The sequence below is a fragment of the Nerophis ophidion genome, linkage group LG12 (assembly GCF_033978795.1).
Source record: "Nerophis ophidion isolate RoL-2023_Sa linkage group LG12, RoL_Noph_v1.0, whole genome shotgun sequence".
In the NCBI taxonomy this organism is placed as follows: domain Eukaryota; kingdom Metazoa; phylum Chordata; class Actinopteri; order Syngnathiformes; family Syngnathidae; genus Nerophis; species Nerophis ophidion.
The window spans coordinates 34,765,190-34,786,401 of record NC_084622.1 but is presented as its reverse complement, the minus strand read 5'-3'; the positions used below and the strand labels follow the sequence as shown (position 1 = coordinate 34,786,401).

At 39.1% G+C, this 21,212-nt stretch overlaps 1 protein-coding gene across 2 annotated transcripts in view; it reads right to left on the bottom strand.

The window, feature by feature from the left end:
* Window positions 1–21,212, bottom strand: part of hydin (HYDIN axonemal central pair apparatus protein) — a 107,335-nt gene that overhangs the window by 43,722 nt on the left and 42,401 nt on the right. For both annotated transcript variants that reach the window (XM_061917443.1, XM_061917444.1), the window contains exons 36-55: window positions 18,219–18,348; window positions 18,048–18,119; window positions 17,727–17,897; window positions 16,095–16,265; window positions 15,783–15,973; window positions 15,579–15,653; window positions 15,269–15,452; window positions 13,913–14,042; window positions 13,584–13,740; window positions 12,228–12,303; window positions 10,624–10,691; window positions 10,272–10,436; window positions 9,881–10,078; window positions 9,588–9,788; window positions 9,149–9,354; window positions 8,796–8,978; window positions 868–987; window positions 634–793; window positions 377–549; window positions 45–243 (exon numbers count right to left, since the gene is read on the bottom strand). In XM_061917443.1, the coding sequence (XP_061773427.1) occupies window positions 45–243; window positions 377–549; window positions 634–793; window positions 868–987; window positions 8,796–8,978; window positions 9,149–9,354; window positions 9,588–9,788; window positions 9,881–10,078; window positions 10,272–10,436; window positions 10,624–10,691; window positions 12,228–12,303; window positions 13,584–13,740; window positions 13,913–14,042; window positions 15,269–15,452; window positions 15,579–15,653; window positions 15,783–15,973; window positions 16,095–16,265; window positions 17,727–17,897; window positions 18,048–18,119; window positions 18,219–18,348 (3,030 nt within the window). The remainder of the gene's footprint in view (window positions 1–44; window positions 244–376; window positions 550–633; window positions 794–867; window positions 988–8,795; window positions 8,979–9,148; window positions 9,355–9,587; window positions 9,789–9,880; window positions 10,079–10,271; window positions 10,437–10,623; window positions 10,692–12,227; window positions 12,304–13,583; window positions 13,741–13,912; window positions 14,043–15,268; window positions 15,453–15,578; window positions 15,654–15,782; window positions 15,974–16,094; window positions 16,266–17,726; window positions 17,898–18,047; window positions 18,120–18,218; window positions 18,349–21,212) is intronic.

Here is a 21,212-nt window from a genome sequence, read left to right as displayed (position 1 = left end):
CTGGTCAATGTCCTGACACATACTTATCCTGTTCTGTAGTTTACCTCAAAGCGTAAATGCTTTTTGTAAGTGTTGGGTTTTTTGGCCATGAAATGCATGGTTATGAGAAGGGACGATTGTTCTGGGATGATACTGTGATCCTGAGACAGACTAAACTCATCACCGAGCTCCTCCATGCCCTGCAATCTCCAAGATATTGGCAGCGGTGTCCTGTTATGGATCTTCAGACTTCGACTCTCCTGTCTAGACTGACAAAAACATTGCATGAAAAAGACCCTGTAATACACCTAAGATTAATCAGATATATTTTATGTATAATGGTAATTTTTTATGTGTACAACTTGGAAGAAATATTTATGTGTTCAAATACTGGCACCTGTGAAGTAAAACCCTGTTGAAATTCAGACGCTTGCTTTCTAGCTCCAGCTCCGGTCGCACTCCAAAGCAGCACAATGAAATGATGAAAACCTCTGGATTGTCCCTGACACAGCAAACAATGTTGTCCTTGACTTCACCCGCAGTCGTTGGGTAAGCCCAGACTGTCAAATTCTTGCAAGGAGGGATGATATCACAGGAGAATGGTGTTAATACAATCGTCTCTTGAATATAACAATTTTGGAAAGAGACATTCACCTGTTCCTGGTCAGGTTGCAGGGTCATGATCGGAGGATCCAGCATATATGTGGTGGCCTGAGTGTCATTCTGGAAATTAAACTGAACTTCAGTCTCAAGTCCTGAGTTATTTCTGATCACCAGTCTCTCAGTGTTCTCTGAATATCGATTATCCTTGAACCTGCACTCCACAGAAACAGCTATGTTACAAATGTAAAGAAAACAACACTATGTCATTCGCATTTTCCTCGTCACCTGTCTCTGGTCTTGCTACAAAGTAATGGACCAAAGTCATAGAATCCAGGATTGACAACATAGGTCTTCTGAAGCCCTGTGGTGAGTTTTGGCACTTCTTGACAATAGGGAAAAAGAATCCTGCGGGGTAAAAACAATATATTAAAAAGGCTATAACCGTAGAGGCTCTTTTAAATTTTTACATATTTAAATAAATATTTTGATTGGATTTCAAATGAGAATTTGCTTGGTTGGAGTGTATTTTAAAAATTTACAGTTTCAGTATGATACAACACTTTTTTTTTTAATACATTTTTTCATTTCCTTTTACATGTCCAAAAATGGACAGCAACACCACCAATGAAACATACTACAGCTGTGTAACAGGTGTCAATACTTTAGCTGATCTCTATAGTAAATGTGTGACCTTTGGAAAGAATGTGTGAGTATGAGTTATTGTTTTAGACCTGTTTAACAAGTACATTAAAGGAAGTAAATGATATTTATATAGCACTTTTTCTCTAGTGACTCAAAGCGCTTTACATAGTGAAACCAAACATCTAAGTTACATTTAAACCAGTGTGGGTGGCACTGGGAGCAGGTGGGTAAAGTGTCTTGCCCAAGGACACAACGGCAGTGATTAGGATGGCGGAAGCGGGGATTGAACCTGCAACTCTGAAGTTGCTGGCACGGCCGCTCTACCAACCGAGCTTTACCGCCATTTACTACTACTACTACTACTATATTAAAGGAAACCAAGTGATTACATTGGCACTATTCAACATATCTGAAAAGGAGTAGGATTAATCAATTGCTTGTATTTATTCCTTCGGGGTGTCTTTTACTGATTATTCATTCACACTATAATATTTACAAGTTTAATTTTGTTTTACTTTCTGTATGCTGGAAAGGAAGGTGTTAGAAAAAAATGAATACATCTAATTAAGTAATAAAAAGGCGCATTGAGACTGCAAAAACTGTGCTGACTTAATGCAGTGGTTCCGACCATCTCTTTTCAGGTGCCCTGCTCAGTGGGGTCCGTGTGCACCCCCTGCCACCATCTGTTGTGGCGCCTTAGTGTCCCATGTGATGGTGCTGCGCGGGGACAAGCTCCTCGGGTAGTGGCCTTATGTGTCTGTCATTTCCCTTTTTTTTTTCTTTGTTTGAACCGTTGCTGGGCACCATCGTTGGTGTCCCGTTGGGGTCCCTTTGGGTTGGGGCTGGTGGTTTCCCTGCCCAAGTGCTGGGCGGTCCTGCTCTAGCCGTCTTGGATGGGGTGGGTCCTGCTCTTCTGTGGCGGGGTTGGGCTTGTGGAGGTATGGTTGCTCGTGTTCTCGGGCCAGCGCACCACCTGTTTCGGGTGGAGCTTTCTGTGGCTGGGACTGAGCTTTGACTCCCACATATACTGGGAGACAAATATACTGCACACACAAACGTACATAGAATAGAATAGAATAGAATAGAATGGACTTCATTGTCATTATATTTGCGTATAACGAGATTAAAGACTCCAACTTAAGGTGCGGTTGTGGGTGCAAATATGGGGTTAAATAAATAACACAAGAGGTAATAAAGGAAAAAACTAACAATTGAAATAAACAGACTACTATCCAATAAAAATAATAAACAATCCTGTACAATATACAAAACACTATAGAAATAGAAAATACTGTACAATATACAGAACAAGACAAGAGTACCGAAGTAATAAATGACAATCAGTGTCGGACGTATTGCACTCGAACGTTACAATTGCACGGTAGGGTATTAGGGCATGATATTGTATAAGGGTGAATTATTATTATTATAAGTTAGAGTTCAACATGGTGACAGCTTTGGGAAAGAAGCTGTCTCTGAGCCTGTTTGTTCTGGCTCAGATGCACCTGTAGCGCCTGCCCGATGGTAGGAAATCGAACAGGTGGAATCCAGGGTAATGTTTTTTGCTCTGTTAAGGCAACGGGAGTTGTGTAAATCCTTCAGGAAGGGCAGGGGACAGCCGATGATTTTTTGTGCAGACTTTATGACCCTCTGAATCGCCTTTTTGTCTGCATCAGTGCAGCTGGCGTACCACACTGTTATGCAGTACGTCAGCAGGCTCTCAACAGCCGAGCGATAGAAGGTCACCATCAGCTGCATCATACATACAGACGTACACTCAAAGAGACGTATATTCATACACACACACATACGTACATATGCACGCATGCATAAATACACGCACACCCTGTACCCAGGTGCATGTCTTTGGAGGTGGGAGGAAGCCAGAATACCCAGAGGGAACTGAATGTCCTGTTAAAATACAGCAACAAGTGTCTTTCTTTGTGCGATAGCCTGAAAAATGACACATCTGGTCTTTTGGGTCGTTATGTTGTGAAACTAACTGAACAACGTGCCGGGGACATCAATTCAAGTCCACGGCACACATATCTTAGCTTAGTAAATTGTCAGGCCAGCTCGCCCATGGTGTAGTTGTAGAGCAAGCAGTCTTGCTTCTGCGCTACCGTCTTTAGTTGTAACAGTAATAAAGTGCAGTATTTGCAATTCAAAGTTATTAGCTTCGACCTACTTACTGTTGCATATACAGTATGTCCGGATGGTGAGCCTGCAGTCCATATGTCTTCTGTTTTTTCCAGGTGTAAAAGACGTATTGTATTGAGGGTGTGAAACAATACAGTCGGGTTGCAACGATATGACCATTTTTTATCACGGTTATTGTGACCAAAATCATCATAGTTATCGTGATTACTGTGATATTGTTGAATGTGCTCAAAAACTTTTGACAAAGTTATACTTTTAATCATAACTGAAATAAATAGACACACTGTTAGAAAAGCCACTACTTTGCATGTCTTGCGTTTATTTTTGCTTCACTGATAGTGTTTTAGTCTCTGCACTTTATCAGTTTTAATGACTAATAGATTTCGTCTCTGTCAACATTTCTGTTTCCATCCATCTATCCATTTCCCACCGCTTGTCCCGTTTGGAGTAACGGGGGGTCGCTGAAGCCTATCTCAGCTGCATTCGGGCAGAAGGCAGTGTACACCCTGGACAAGACGCCACCTCATCGCAGGGCCAACACAGATAGACTGACTACATTCACACTCAAATTCACACACTAGGGCCAATTTAGCGTTGCCAATCAACCAATCCCCAGGTGCATGTCTTTGGTGGTGTTTTAGTTTTGTCAACTATTGATTCCCTTTGCATTTGTTGTGATTTGTTATCGTCCTATTATAGTCATGGAAAAATAGGTCGTTAACAATAACATTTTTTGTCAACAAAATGAACAGTTTTGGTGATTTTGCGGCGGCAAACACTAAATATGTCAATTTAACAAAATGAAATACAAATAGGGCAACAAGAGAAATATTCCACACTTCTCTTTTGTAAAGTAAATCCTGTATGGCGATCTTCATGAACAATATGATTTGCAGACAGAAATCTGTCCTGTAAAGTTTTTAGTAACCATGACTCATCCTGACTGGGGCAGCCTATTACCCCAGATATGTCCAACTCTTTTATTGGTGGTGATTAGAATAAAACATGTTGCGTGATCTGAGCTCCTCCGGTCACAAGCCATGGGAGAGGTCCGCCCTCCTTAGCCTGGAGCTGGTTGAGGGGCCCGGGTCCTTTATGTCTACGCTCAGGGTAGGTCCCCGCGCTGCCCTACCAGACACACCCGTGTACGTTAGTAAATTTCACTTCCGCAATGACTGCTGCTAAAGATTTTAGCTCGGTGGTCAGTGCGCTCGCTTCCCATGCAGATGGGAATAGGATAAAAGCATGGGGCCAAAACACCTCTAGGTGGAAACGGTAAAGAAATTTATCATTATAGCCTTTTATCCCCACGTAAACGTCATTCTGGCTGGAATAAAATGAGAGGTTTTAGGAACGGGCTCCATAATGGGAGAAAGTCTGAGAACGCCGCCTTGTTTTGCGACATTGCCGCTTTGTCACAGTCATGTGATCATTAAATGAGAGAAGACACGTGTTGTATATCGGTTGATCGTGTCTCTCTACCAGGACAGAGTGACTGTGTGCTACGTGATGAGCCAAGAAGACGCCAAGAGGAATCGTCAAACAAAAAGCTTTATTTATTTCAGTGGACCTCAGACAGGAACTGCAGTTTCCAGGTGAAGGAATGGGCCGAATCTTTTCTCATGTTCTCTCGGACAACTGTTTCTAAATACCTTTTTACACAAAGACCCTTCCTCTTTGTGGTTCTAGCCGTGGTGCTGGTCAGTCTGGCCAATCAATCTATCCTTGACATTATTCCTTTGATCTGTTTGAGTCGGGTTACCCCCGACGCCTATCATCCTCTACCCCTATCTGTGGGGCTTCCTACCAGATGTTGCTAATGTCTTCATTATCTCTCCTAAAATCCAACTGCTGCTGTCCTTTGAATTCCCCAATGTCCTGGGGGTAAAGCCCCCACTCTCTGGAGTGCTTGTGACTGACATGTACACTTTTGCCCTTAGTAGAATAATTCGTCAAAATATTCTGTGACCAAATACAAACACATGCGACTTCCAATCATATAAGAAAGTTGTACCTGATATAATGCACTTCACACGCAACAGCTGTCAACAACAATGATGAACAACAAAGCTGTGGTTGTGATGTAGTTACTACGAATAGTACTGTGGCTACAAAACATCATTATCTATTAACTAAGCATGCAGTACAAACACACATAGGCAATAATATTAATACAGCCATCATATTATATTAAATACTAACACAATGTTAAGCTTTATTGTCTCCTTTACTATTGTATACCACTGTGAAAATTATTGTTTTCCTGTTATATACTGTACTATATGTACAAGTGACATTTAATATTGTAACTCTCGTATATAGCTTTTGTTAGAAATGTGGATTGAGAATGAGGTGATGTGGGTGAACGGTGTTTGTGTGATGTAAACAAAATGTTGCTTTCTTTTATTGGCCAATATTCACTTTTGGAAATAGTGTATATACAGTATCAAACAATAAAAGACTGCAAAAATTTAAATATATGCACACACAAATATATCCAATATCCTCTTCTTTATTTTCCCAATTGCCTGCAACTCTTCCTGACATACTCTTAATTCTGTCCCCTCAGCAGGTGTTGTGTGTCTCAGTAAAAAAATAAAAAAATATAAAATGTCTAGATACCTCATTGCAAACACTATGTTGGAAATATGAACACACAACAACACTAAGATTATGCATCTTAATTTCAAAAGGTTTCGTCATTTTAGCGAGCTCTGATGTAGTGTAACAAGTTTAACTGTTTTATAGCTTAATCTCAACGAGCTATGGCTGGTCAAGATTCAAGTATGATTAAACATACTAGAAGCACATTTCTGCTTTAGTTGCCCACTTCAAGAAGCAAACTTTCACTGGTTTGAGCACATTCAAGGCGAGGCGAGTTTCAGTGGATAAATACACTTCATGAGTCATTTAGCTGCTAATACGGAGGTCCTGCAGTCCTGGGTTCAAATCCAGGCTCGGGATCTTTTTGTGTGGAGTTTGCATGTTCTCCCCGTGAATGCGTGGGTTCCCTCCGGGTACTCCGGCTTCCTCCCACTTCCAAAGACATGCACCTGGGGATAGGTTGATTGGCAACACTAAATTGGCCCTAGTGTGTGAATGTGAGGGTGAATGTTGTCTGTCTATCTGTGTTGGCCCTACGATGAGGTGGCGACTTGTCCAGGGTGTACCCCGCCTTCCGCCCGATTGTTGCTGAGATAGGCGCCAGCGCCCCCCGCGACCCCGAAAGGGAATAAGCGGTAGAAAATGGATGGATGGACATCTAGCTGCTGATCCATTCCAAATTTCTTCACAGAGTTGGAAACTTTTAAGGTCCAAACGCTTGTGGCCTGTCCGACGCTCAGAATCCACAACATATCTGTACTTGTTCCAGACTCTCGATAACTTATTTATAAACTGACATGCACTTTAGTGATGTCACTACTGACATATGGAGGAAATCTGGTGCTCTGTCTCCGTCTGCTATTAACGTGAATTGTGTTGAGACATTGTTTTACATAATTGTCACCCAGTTATCGTTTCCGCCTGGATGTGACTCGTTCTTAATACGACACCGTGCAGATGCATTTATTTTTTTCAATTCGGCAGCGAAACAAAACGTTAATGTAACTGTGGGGACAGGCCCTTTGATCCACATCATATTTATTTTGATGATTTTTTTGGAGGTTATGCCCTGCAATAAACTTTGTGCAGCATACACCAACATGTCTACACAAGAGTATAATTATACATATTATTTTACATAGTTTTTCATTATACAGCGTATATACAGCAAAATAGCTGCAGTGGTTAAATTTGCTCCGCAGTGAACAACAGCTGAGAAATTTCCTTTTAATCAACGCAACACACAAATGCGCATGTTGTATCAATTCTAAATGCTTTTCAACTTGTTCAGCTTCATGCCATTAGACGCTAATGATATTCTCTGGTACTATAGGAATATTGTTTCTGATGAATGTTTTTAAACAAAGTCTGTCTTCCTGTCTTGCGGGCTATCACCTGTTGGAATGAGCGCTGCGTGTACGCGACAACATTGTTCAGCTCGTGCATGTTCAAGTGCAGGACATTGCTTGTGTAAGTTTCTCCAGTCTTAATGATAGCTGGAATAAACTTGTTGGGTCATGAATTGAATAATAAGCACATAAGGAACACAATTAATTCAGATACAACTTGTCCACCAAAAGGTGTAGCGTACTGGAGAAACTCATACAGACAACTGAACAAAATAATTTTTGTTTTTATTTCTTTATTTGTTATTGTTGTTTCAATTTATTGTTCACATTTTGAAAACTATGATGAAAGTAATTTGTGTACACTTCTTTTGAAAATGTTAAAATAATGTTGTTGTTTTTTATTCTCAGACCGAGAGGGACATGCGGTAGAAAATGAATGAACGAATGTTAAAAATATCTACTATATTGTTGGTTGAATACATTTGGGGAGAACGCGCTCTTCCCTGTGTAATGTCTTCCTGTTTCCATTACTTAACATGAAATCTTTCCTGTTTAACTGTATACTTAATATTAACGGTTGAACTGTTACAGTTAAACTTTCTAAAACAGACCATTTTAACCGTGTGCATTTTACTAACGTGTTTAAACCTCTCATTAGTTTTTGCAAAATGTTGTGAGTGCATTGAAAGCATTTCAGTTGTGTATTTGAGGATTTTAGTAGCATAGATGAAAGGATTTCAGGAGTGTGTATAAAAAGATTTCAGTAGTGTGTAGGAGAGCATGTCAGTAGTGTGTATGAAAGGATTTCAGTAGTGCGTATGAGAGAGTTTCAGCAGTGTGTGTGAGAGGATTTCAGTGTTGTGTGTGAGAGGAGTTCTGTAGTGTGTATGAGAAGATTTAGTCGTGTGTATGAGAGGATTCTAGTGGTGTGTGAGAGTATTTCAGTAGTGTCTGTGAGAATTTCAGCAAGGTGTGTGAGAGGATTTCAGTATTAGAAGATTTAGTCATATATATGAGAGGATTTCAGTAGTGTCTGCGAGAAAATGTTGGTAAGGTGTTTGAGAGGATTTCAGTATTGTGAATGAGAGAGAAAAACTTCAGTAGTGTGTATGAAATAATTTAGGCGTATTTATGAGACAAAAAAATTCGATAGTGGGTAAGAGAGGATTTTATTAGTGTGCATGACATAATATTTGTTCAGTTGTTTGTTCAGGTGAGAGCATTTCAGTATGTGAGAGGTATTTTTGAATAATCTCCCTAATGGCCCCTCCTGCCAGATCGCTGTGACAAACACGTAGTGTCACTTTTACGTTTTCTGAAAATCTTCTCCCAATATCAGTGCATTGTTTTTTGTATTATTCATCCATTTGGGAGGTGCTCAACCAAGCTTTTGCTAGAACAAATAACCTAATGTATCAATTTTATTCCTTAACAGAAAGTTCAACAATGCTGACTTACTTGTAGTCTTGGCAGAATGAGGGATATGTGCAAATTCCTCTACAGAGCAGTTGGTAGACTTTCTGATTCCCCAGAAGTTCAAAGTGAAAGATCTGTTCAAATGTTCCAGGGGAGCTGGTGTAAAACCATATCTTTAACACCACTTGTCCATTGGCAGGTACAACCCAGCGAAATGATGTTAGGCTGTATGCAACGACAAAGACAACCACACATAGAATCAATCACATATAAAAGAATAGCAGAGAAGAGATGATGCATTATCCTGGTCACTTTAAATTGGAGTCAATGCTACATCATTAAAAATGTTTAACTTCTGCATGACAAACAATTTGATAAAACATTCTTTTTCCTACCTCTGGCTGCGTTTCTGCTCGATGCTTGCACTTAGAGGGTCTTGGTCAGGTATGTCAAGTGTAGAAGAATTTAAGGATTGCTCCAAGCCCCTGACTTTGGGAAGGGGTGCTGGTCGTTTCACGCTCTTCTGACTCTCTCTGCCCTTCTTATCCTTATCCTTAAGTGCGGACAGTTTGGCACTAGCTTTGTTGCGACCACGATGCACCTTTAGGACACAGGGACATGTATCATTACACAAATGATATCTAGATGTTATTTTTTTGGTTTAATAATTTTTACTTATTTTAAAACGTGTTATATATTTTGAATTACATAAAAAATGTTTGAAATTGAATATTTTAAAATGTGAATGCTAAAATATAATCCATTGGATTTAATAATGATTTAAATTTCAACACTTAAAAAAAAACATTTCGGTCATATGACATGTCAATTTACCTTTGATGTTTGTACATCATCATCATCTTCCTCTTTCCTTTCATCTAGTTCATCTGGGGAAGGACGACTTAAAAAGGTGAAGCAATTGCAGTTTAGCGGTCTGTTAGTTCGTTCCCTGTTTTTGGGAAGACGGACCAGTGACAATGTAATAGGAGGAGGGATGGTTAGTGTGCTTGATCCCATCCCTAACTCATCCAGTATCTATAGAAGTGAAAAAAGGGAACCAATGGATAAACATGGTGATCGATCAAAACAAAACAAAACAACACCAAAATACTAGTTTTTGGTCTCACCTCATCAAGTGGGGGAAGAGATTGGTTTTTGAGCAGGTCATGCACATCTGGATAATCTTTGCCAGTGAGTTTAAGAATGATGTGAGGGATGACGATTGGTTTTTCTATTGTCTTGTCCGTTTTGTTTGCTGGTTCCATGTGACTGTACGGAGACGGAATCTTGCTAGTGGATTTTTTGCTCTTCTTTCCTGAATGAGCCTGTTAACAATTTTGAGTTTGTGCACATGCAAATACACCATAAAGTGTCAGTTTATCTCTGAATATACAGTATGGGTGTACGTACGGTATGTGTACATTTTTAGTGTTTGATTTAGACTATGCAGCAGTTGCAAAGAATGGGGATTATGGCAGTTAAAATACATTCCAAGTTATTTTAACACCAGTAAGGTACCTGTTTCTCTGCCGGGGCATCATCTGCACCTGGTACAAGCTCTGTACCGGGAATTGGAACCCGCAATAACTTTTGGGCACGATCCCAGTGTTGGAGAATGTGCTCCACCTGGATCTGGCTACGTTCATACGCATTAAACAGATTGTATAGCCTATCTTCCTTTGGCTAAAGAAAAAGAAGACACGGATGACAGAATAAGAGAAAAAAAACAAAGGGTAATCGACAATAACATTAAACATTTTTAAGTAAAATTTGACTTTTCCGTGACCACCCGTGAAAAGGTTGTATTTTATTAGTGTTCATTCAACAGTTATTTGTGTAATTTTATAGAAAAACAATTGCTAAAACCCACCTCTTCTCTCCCTCCAGGTATTTCGAGTTGGTTGGCATCATCTTTCTTAGGGTCAGCACTTTGATTTGCTGCAAGACAATACGATCATTTAAATATATTTTTTTTCCTGTATACGGTGAAAACACTAGTGGTTTTGGTTAAAAACATTTTGGGACTTCCAAACTCTAAGCCAGCCTTTCTCAAATTGTGAATTGTGAATTATATTTATATAGCGCTTTTCTCAAGTGACTCAAAGCGCTTTACATTGTGAAACCCAATATCTAAGTTACATTCAAAACCAGTGTTGGTGGCACTGGGAGCAGGTGGGTAAAGTGTCTTGCCCTAGGACACTACGGCAGTGACTAGGATGGTGCAAGCTGGGATCGAACCTGCAACCCTCAAGTTGCTGGTACGGCCGCTCTACAAACCGAGCTATACGGCCCCAGAGTTAGAGAGTACGGTGAGACTGTGACTAAGTGTGCAGCTCCATGCTTTCTCCTCATGAGCTAAATTGAACTCCGTCTCTGCATGATTCCTTGCTTGTTGTCTGATAATAAAGTGTCATCAGTGTTTGAACCTGACACTGCTCCACACCGAGAAGAGCCAGATTAGGTGGTTCAGGCATCTGGTCACGGGGAAGACCCAGGACACTTTGGGAAGTGGCCTGGGAACGCCTCAGGTTGTGTGATAATATATACATCATTATTCTACACACCAAGATTGTCCAACTTTTGCGGCAAAGTCGGTGTTTGTTCACCCTTGCTGGGTTGTGGGAACCTCACAAGTTAAATTTAGCTAAATTAAATTCCATGAAATCCCACATTTTTTGGAGTAAATCATAGTATTTTGTTTTGTGTTTCATTATTTTACCACCATTTATTTTATAATTTCAGTTTGTAGAGTTTACACATGTGATTATGTCCAGAAAAGCAACAGAAAAATAAAACTAAGAAAAAAATAACTGTGCATTTTGGCACAAGGAGCAGGTTTGTGAGCTGTCTCGTTGATGAAAAATTGAGCGGTGGCGTCATAGGAAAACCCAAGAGAAATAACCTGATAACTTGACAGTAGCATTAGAAGCATAGACCATAATGACCAACAGATATCTGAGCTTGCGATATTTTTGATTAGAGATTTGCATGCCAACACTAAATTGGCCCTGTTGTGTGAATGTTTAGTAAAATTGTTTGTCTGTCTATCTGTGTTGGCCCTGCGATGAGGTGGCAAGTTGTGCAGGGTGTGCCCGCCTTCCGCAAAAGTGCAGCTGGGATAGGCTCCTGCTGTCCCGCAACCTCCAAAAGGGCCAGGCGGTAGAAAATGCATGGATGGATGTATTTACATGCGGAACAAAAAGTAACATAGAAACCCCTCGGTTTGTAATTTAGTTTTAAGTTCTGACACACTATAGCTTAAAACAAGAACAATTTATACATTGGGAAACAAATCACAGCACCTTCACCAATAAGTCTTTTGACGGACAGAGAATGAACTAAGATACGGAAAAAACAGTGGTGAGTAAACATGCTAAAGATCCTTTTAAAGAGTTTAAAACAGTTGAAAACCACTGCTCTAATCTGTGAATTAATAACATCACAGTGTTAGTGGGATTCTGTAAATTTTTGTACCTTCATTGGAAGAGGATTGGTCTTTCTTGTCATGTGAGTCTTTAGAGGACATTCTGGTACCAGATGCACTCATTGACTAAGGATAAAACAAAAGAATAAGCAAAAATAATTAGAAAAACACATATCTTTAGTTAGCATATTTATTTTTGGGATGAGTACAGTACGACACTCTGAAGTAGAGGAGTACAGGAGCAGTAACATAATTCTAGGTTTGGCTTTGAAGAAATGTGTTTATTGAATCTCTTGGAATAAAAAGTCACATGTGACATTTGATTTACACAAAAAGACACCCCAGATATGCAGCATATTTACAGTTGTGCATATTCAAGTTGGCTCAAAGGCTCATTATACCCAAATGCAGGCTTTATATATCCGCATTTCCAAGTGCTCTGCAATTGAGTCTGCCAAGGCGGTGGTGCTCTCAACTCCCCCAAAATGATTCCTATGCGGCACTCTTGCAGTCTACCGACCAACTTCCAAATCCAAATTGCCAAGTTAGCTTCTCTGTGGGTTTTCCATCTCTTCCTGGACTGTATGTACAGTAGCTCCCTTAGCTTCAAAAACAAACACATATTTTGCTGTGTATATCCTGAGTTACTGGATTGTAAAAGCAGTTTAAGCTTATTTCTCCTGCGTACCCTCTTACATCCCTAACTGCTAACAACTGTTAACCTGTCCATCTTGCTTACTGTGAAATAGGGTTGATCAGTTGGTTGTCTTTTGGCTACACTGACAGGAAGTATGTTCTTAGGTGCAAAGGTAAATAATGCTTTCAAACCTGGTAACACTGTGACAGTGTAAAGTATTGTATTTTTTTTACTGCCAGTGGTACTGAAGCACTGTACAAAGTGGATGGAATGAAGGAGGACTACCTTAAAATTCACCTAGAATCAATAGCTCGAGGAATATGATCCAAAAAACCCAATACAACAGGTTTTGTGATGGATAAAGTTGGCTCACCTGAGGCTTATATAATGTCCTTTTCAAGGCCTTCCTCAACCTTATTGAACTTTTGTGAGCTACCCGTGTGAGAAAACTGAACCCCTTCAAATTCTACGACGAATAGTGGTCAAATATCCAGCCGAAATTATACAAGAAAACCAACAAAATGTGTTTGAATGAGATTAAACGTGCAAAGAGCCCATCAATTTTAGTCGGTTCGTATGTATATTTTTGAGACTAAATAACTTTCACCTGAATAGATACTAACATCTATCCATTAAAGATGTACATTGTGTAATCATTTCACCATGGAAAAAAACAACTCAAGATGACAGAGGGACAACAATGTGTATGTGTTGACATGTTGAAAAAAAAGGGTAACATGTTACTCATGCCTGCCAAACATATACAGACCTGCTTACTCTCCATTGAACCCTTCTTCCTTGCTGCTTGTTTACTTTCTTTAGCTCCAGGCTTTTTACCCTTCTTTTTTAACTCCTCTTGTTTCAGTTTCTTCATTTCCTCAAGCTGCTTCTTATCCTTCTGTGATTTCTTGATTTTCTCCAAAAACCTAGCTCAGAAAGAGGTGGTCAATTAATCAAATATACAATGCTATACTGTAATGCTAAATCAAAATACGACTATGACATGAGATGTGTTGTTTATACAAATCAAACTTGAATGTAGTGCCAATACTGTAACTCATTAAGTATTGTGGGTGGTTATGTCTACTCCATCATTACTTGAGTGTCTTTTGTTTCTGTTTTTCAATAATAAGCTCCTTCTCCGACTGCGGCAGAGATTCATATTCCTCCTCATCCATGTTTTGCAGCCACTTTTCCTCCATTTCAGCTTTTTCCTTCAATAAGGCATCTGACAAAAATATATAATACATGATGATTATACTTGAAAAATGACAAAACTAGCATGAATTTTAAGTTTTTGTTAATATTATCTGACATTCACCTAGTGCAGTGTTTCTCAAATAGTGGGTCAGGACCCCCTAGGAGGTCGTAGTGGGGTGTCAGGGAGGTCCCAAACAGCAGGGCAGATTTTCATTATCTGTGCCTACACTCTTATATGCGTTAGTATGATATAGAAAGCCTGCAGCTAGGTGGCAGAAACGCTCAATCTAATCAACAGGTATTCAACAACATTGTTCTGGGGGCCACATTTACAGAAAGCCAAGTACCACGGATCTGAAATTCTCCTTTCTCTATTAGCCTTATTTTATATATACCAGAGAACCAGCGTCCTTTACAGTAGACATTTGATTTTGGTCTATTAATTGTGTCAGAGATACAGGAGTGCTATGCTGTTTTAAAAAAACAAGAGTTTATCCCAATTTTTTGGAACAGAACTTGCAGGCCACCAGTTGAATAGCCCAAAAGGAGAAAAAAGAAAAGACCTAAAATTTAACTTTGAGGAAAACTACTCGTATAAATAAAGTAGTTGAACAAATGACTTCTGACAGAATCAGAAATAAACAAGCTACAGCAACACCTTAGTTACAAAAATCTAATTACGAACAAAATGTGTAACTGGCAAAGAGGAGAGGACTTATGGGGGGCCTTGAGGATTACCTCAGGTAAAGTATGTGGATCACATATTTTGACACCAGTATTCTATGTTTGCTTGCAAGGTTAAAATTTCAAAGCAAGGGTCCACCAACGTGTTTACAGTGGTTTAAGTTCCTCTATACAACAGGAACTATCTTATGTTTTTAGAAATTTGCTGCAAAAATGTTTGTCACCCAAACTTTGAATTTAAATTTTGAACTGAACCAGTATAGTGTTATTACTGGGCCGGGTTTGGCCCATGGGACTCTAGTTGAATAAAATGCAGTAGGAGTAGTAGGTACACAGGAACACAAGTACAAAGCTAACATACGCAAAAGGATGGAGAAGTTTGTGACATGAAAAAGAAGAAAAAAAAGAGTTAATAAAGAATGTAGCTCTCCCAGTGCATTCTAGAGCTGAATAAATAATCAAATATTAACAAGTTCTCAAAATAAATAAAATTCCTGGGGACATAACACACATAATTGAGAAGCACTGCACTAGTGTATACAGTAGGGGGATGTGTATATGTGTGTTTACCCTCAGCCTTTCTTTGTGCTTTTTTCCGAGCTTTCAGGGCGTTGTAGGAGTCATATAAGTTGACAAGATAGATGTGCTTACGGTTATTAATGGCCTTGAGAACAACTTGAAGACAGTATACCACTGACTTGGTGTAGACCGAATCAAGACCATAAATTACAAGGCCACAGTAACAGTCGGCTAACTGTTACCATGACAATAGCACCGATAAAAAACAAAGGAAAGACAAAAGAAAAAAAATCAAGTATTTAGACACAATTTTAGTTTGTTGGTTGGAAGTAGAAATAAAGGTATTCAAAAGTCATACTACCTGAAACCTCTCTGCAAGGATACCAACAAGGAGCTGTTCAGGCAAGAGATTGCTGAGTGTGTCCTTATCGATTGCCTTAATAAAAAACAAAGATGTTGTTTGCGAAGGAACAGCCAGTAGTTGTCACATTATCAACATACAATAAGAAAAAGAGTTTCAAATGTTCCAAGACAGATTACATATTTTTTTACTCAAAAATTGTACCAGGCTAGCTTGTGGGGTGTTTGTAGGCCGTGTGCCGCCTTTCTCCCGAGGTGTTTTGGATTCAGAGACGCTGCTCTCGATTGGCTTTGAAGGAGCTTCCGCTGCACCTGAGCTGAGCGTTGCTTCCGTGCCTTCAGTAGGTGAGCCAGAGGAAACAGTTCCTGATGCACCAATGTTTGCAGATATTTGAGCTGAAAGAATATGTTGAGTAAAGTTATTTATTTCAGATCCACACTTCTCAGTGACATGATCTACTGTAAGATGTCAAAAACTGCATGACACAGTATAGTTTGCAGTGAATATTTCACACACCAGCCTCTTCCATCCTCATAGCATGTTCCGCAGCAGCACGTTTAAACAGATGTCTTGCAGCCAGGCTAACAAGAGAGGTACCATTTCTCAGCGCATTAGCGAACACAGCATCCACATGTAAGGATGCAGCTCCATAGTAATTTCCCAGAGCGGCCGCTTTGCTGCTTTGACCTTAAAGAATTGAAAAGATGACACATACATTTAAAGTTTCGGTCGTAATTCTGCCCCAATTATGGGTTTTGTACTGCAACTTCCAAAATTGAATGCTGTTAAATATAGAATTCGAATAACTGAAAAATAAGCCTTCCTAGTGACATAAAAACTCAGAAATGCAACTATCATCATTCCTGACATCACACGAGATGTCGCAAGAGTTAAGTATGGCCAGCATCAAAGTATTACTTGCATGCATGTGTGTAGCTTTTTTGTGAGGCGTTTTGATTTTTTTTTTTCTGCTTTTGAGTCCAGTTTTATCATTTGTATTATACACAGTACACTAAAAAAAGTAACTTTTTGGAGCTGTAAACTTTATTAGAGTAACTGTCATAATTTATACCCAATATTTTTAACATTCAGTAAGAACTAGAGTTTCTTAAGTAAAATTAAACATTTTATTAACGTAATACATGAATTATGGGGGAAGAGTAAGTTTTACTTATGTTTCCTCATACTATTTAAATGTTTAATAGTTCTACGTACATAAACCTAAAAATATTACATAAACTTTACTCTGAAAATCTAGTGTTTTGAAACGCATGCATGACAACGCATGCGCACAGCACAACAGGCTTTGGCCGACTGGCTCTGCTCCGGCCTTTAGGATCACTTCACAGAGCACTGCAAGGTGGTATTATGGGTAATTCTTATCTTGCGTTTATAATGTGTTACAGAGTCGATGTTTATCAGAAATGTATTTGGTGTGAGTTCACAGAGTGTGGTGCATATTAGTAATACTGTTAAAGTTGTTTATATCACAACCGTCAGTGTAAAAGGTTTGGCTGTTAATCACGTATGTAGTGCAAACTGATATTAAAAGCATCGCAACGCATGTGTCCTTCCGCACGTAGACAGGATGGTGTAAAGGTGGGTGCGATGACATGCTTTAGAGCAGCAGTCCCCAACCACCGTGCTGCGGCCGCAGAGGCCGTAAAATAATTAGCGCTCCGACGGCTATACAAGGAAATATGGTACATAAAATGTACTTAAAATTTTGAGTAAAATGATGTTCGTGCTGATGAAAAACAAGTAGACTTTACTTAATTTGTTTAAATAAATATAACTTAAAACTTGGATGTAATTAAGTAACTGTTACTTTATATCTTCACAACTGTTATGTTATATGGTAAGTAGAATTTATTTGATACTGGCAAGTGAATGTTACTTGATATTGCAGCATTAAATTTTACTTAAATCATTTGTGAGTAATTACTTAAAATAATTTTTTAAAGTAAATGTTATGATTTTTTTTTCAGTGTAGGCATTACAAAAAGTAACAAAAATCATACTGTTGTATTGTTTAATACTACATTTTACATTAGCGGTAAACCTTTTTCTGAGACGCAACTTTTGTTACAAACCCTTAATTTTCAAAAGACTTTTAAATTTTTATGACAGAAAAGAAGGAGATTTTACCTGTCAGAGGTGCTCCATGGACTATAATAGCAATGCCTCTACAGTTCAGGGCAGCAAGACCCTCGGGTGATAGGTCAATATCAAAATGCCGGGCAAGAGCTCTAGAGATGGGGTTTATCTGTAGCGTTCCCAGAGTTCCAGTTTCTCTTGCTTTGAAGATATCTGAAAGGACTAATGTACAAAGATATATGGATGTCTTAAAATCTAGAATGAAAGGTGTAATTTAAGTGTAATGTATTTAATCTAAAATGAGACCATTCAGGAGATGTCAGGTTACTTCATTAAAATGATTACACTTGAAAAGTTTGTACAGTCACTTACTCTGTTCAGCTTTGTGTGAACCCTTTTTGCGCTGCCTCAATTTTTGCTGACACATCCCAGACGCGTTTGCATCTGCAGTATAAAAGGGTTAGATAATTCAATTGGCAATAAGCATCTACGGATGATTTTGTTCCTGAAAGATGTTTATGAATGACAGTGTTTGAGAGTTACCATTGTCTTTTAAATGAGGGCAGTGATCTTTGTAATACTCCAGAAGTTCTACTGGAAGACTCTCCCCGGCTTGTCTCAGAGGAAGCAGCAGTATACCGTTCATGTCATATGCATCCATTAGATTAAGGATCTAGACAAATGATGCAATGGATGACCAAAAGAGATATATCAGACACAATAGTAGAAGAAGAATGACATGATAATTGGGACATTTCTAACTGTAATTATTAAGTGTATTTTTGCTATACGAATTCGGGATCCATGCTGTGCATGAATATGAGTGAAATATATTTAAACCAGGATTACCGTATTTTCCACATCATAGGGGGCACCGGATTATAAAGCGCACTGCCGATGAGCGGGTCTAGTCAGGTCTATTTTCATACAAAAGGCACACCGGATTATAGGGCGCATTAAAGGAATCTGATTAATATTTTTTTTTCTAAATTGAAAACACATCCTTGTGGTCTCCATAACATGTAATGGTTATGGAGAAATGTTGCATAGATTATGTTTTACAAATCATCTCAAGCCGCTTTCTGACAGTCGCTTCAGGAAGCGCCGTTTTGTGGGCGGATTTACAAACCCTGTTTCCATATGAGTTGGGAAATTGTGTTAGATGTAAATATAAACAGAATACAATGATTTGCAAATCATTTTCAACACATATTCAGTTGAATATGCTACAAAGACAACATATTTGATGTTCAAACTTATAAACATTTTTTTTTTTTTGCAAATAATCATTACCTTTAGAATTTGAGGCCAGCAACACGTGACAAAGAAGTTAGGAAAGGTGGCAATAAATACTGATAAAGTTGAGGGATGCTCATCAAACACTTATGTGGAACATCCCACAGGTGTACAGGCTAATTGGGAATAGGTGGGTGCCATGATTGGGTATAAAAACAGCTTCCCCAAAAATGCTCAGTCTTTCACAATAAAGGATGGGGCGAGGTACACCCCTTCGTCCACAACTGCATGAGCAAATAGTCAAACAGTTTAAGAACAACGTTTCTCAAAGTGCAATTGCATAATATCTACGGTCCATAATATCATCAAAAGGTGCAGAGAATCTGGAGAAATAACTCCACGTAAGCGGCATGGCCGGAAACCAACATGGAATGACCGTGACTTTCAATCCCTCAGATGACACTGTATCAAAAACCGACATCAATCTCTAAAGGATATCACCACATGGGCTCAGGAACACTTCAGAAAACCACTGCCACTAAATACAATTTGTCGTAACATCGGCAAGTGCACGTTAAAGCTCTACTATGCAAAGTGAAAGCCATTTATCAACAACATCCAGATACGCCGCCTGCTTCACTGGGCCCGAGATCATCTAAGATGAACTGATGCAAAGTGGAAAAGTGTTCTGTGGTCTGACGAGTCCACATTTCCAATAGTTTTTGGAAATATTCGACATTTTGTCATCCGGACCAAAGGAGAAACGAACCATCCAGACTCTTATCGACGCAAAGTTCAAAAGCCAGCATCTGTGAATGTATGGGGGTGCATTAGTGCCCAAGGCATGGGTAATTTACACATCTGTGAAGGCACCATTAATGCTGAAACGTACATACAGGTTTTGGAACAACATATGCTACCATCAAAGCACTGTCTTTTTCATGGACGTCCCTGCTTCTTTCAGCAAGACAATGCCAAGCCACATTCAGCACGTGTTACAACAGCGTGACGTCGTAAAAGAAGAGGTTGGATACTTTCCTGGCCCACCTGCAGTCCAGACATGTCTCCCATCGAAAATGTGTGGCGCATTATGAAGCGTAAAATACGACAGCGGAGACCCGGACTGTTGAACGACTGAAGCTCTACATAAAACAAAAATGGGAAAGAATTCCACTTTCAAAGCTTCAACAATAAGTTTCCTCAGTTCCCAAACATTTATTGAGTGTTGTTAAAAGAAAAAGTGATGTAACACAGTGGTGAACATGCCCTTTTCCAACTACTTTGGCACGTGTTGCAGCCAAGAAATTGCAAGTTAATTATTATTTGCAAAAAAAAATCAAATGTATGAGTTTGAACATCAAATATCTTGTCTTTGTAGTACTTTCAATTGAATATTGGTTGAAAAGGATTTGCAAATCATTGTATTTCGTTTATATTTACATCTAACACAATTTCCCCAACTCATGGAAATGGGGTTTGTATTTATGTGGCTCACCTTCGGCAGCATCTTTTATCCATCATCTTTGTTGTAGCGGTGTAGCATGCCAAGACCTTGTGTGGAAGTGTAAAAAGATAGAGCTAACTTTTTTAATGACATTCATACTTTACTTCAATGAATAGAGCAGCATCTCCTCATCCGTGGCTCACTAGTGCAATAACAACGCTGGAAATGTGTCCCATGATAAACCGTCAGATCGGAACTCTCTACTAACTAAAGTTCCTTGGGTGAATTATATAAACTCACTAAACCGGTATGTTTTAGCGCTTTCATGGCAAATTTACTGACGGATGTAACTAAGAAATTTACATTACCTTATATTAGAAATGGGAAGAAGATAATGAAAAAGAAGAAGCCTTTTGACTACAGTGTCGACACAGACTACAAAGGGGGATACACACAAATTTTCAGGACTAAAAGTTAGTTTTTCTTTTTAGAAGGCCAGTTACCTATTTAAACTGTTTTAATTTTGGTGGCGGGGGGTTGGGGGGTGTCACGCACCAATTAAATACATTTTGGTGTATAGATAAAATGAAGCTTAAAGGGGAACTGTACTTTTTTCTGAATTTCGCCTCTTATTCACAATCCCTGTGTGAGACAAGCACACGTTTTCAATTTTTTTGCATTGTAACTCGTAAATAAGCGCTTGCAAAAGTCTGCTAACAATGGAGCTAATGGGAGCCACACCATCAACATTTTATATAAATGCACTGAGTATGCAACGCTGCATTTTACAGATTGGTGTACATTGAAAAGAAAGTGTTCTTGTCTTACATAAGGATTGCGAATGAAATCAAACATTT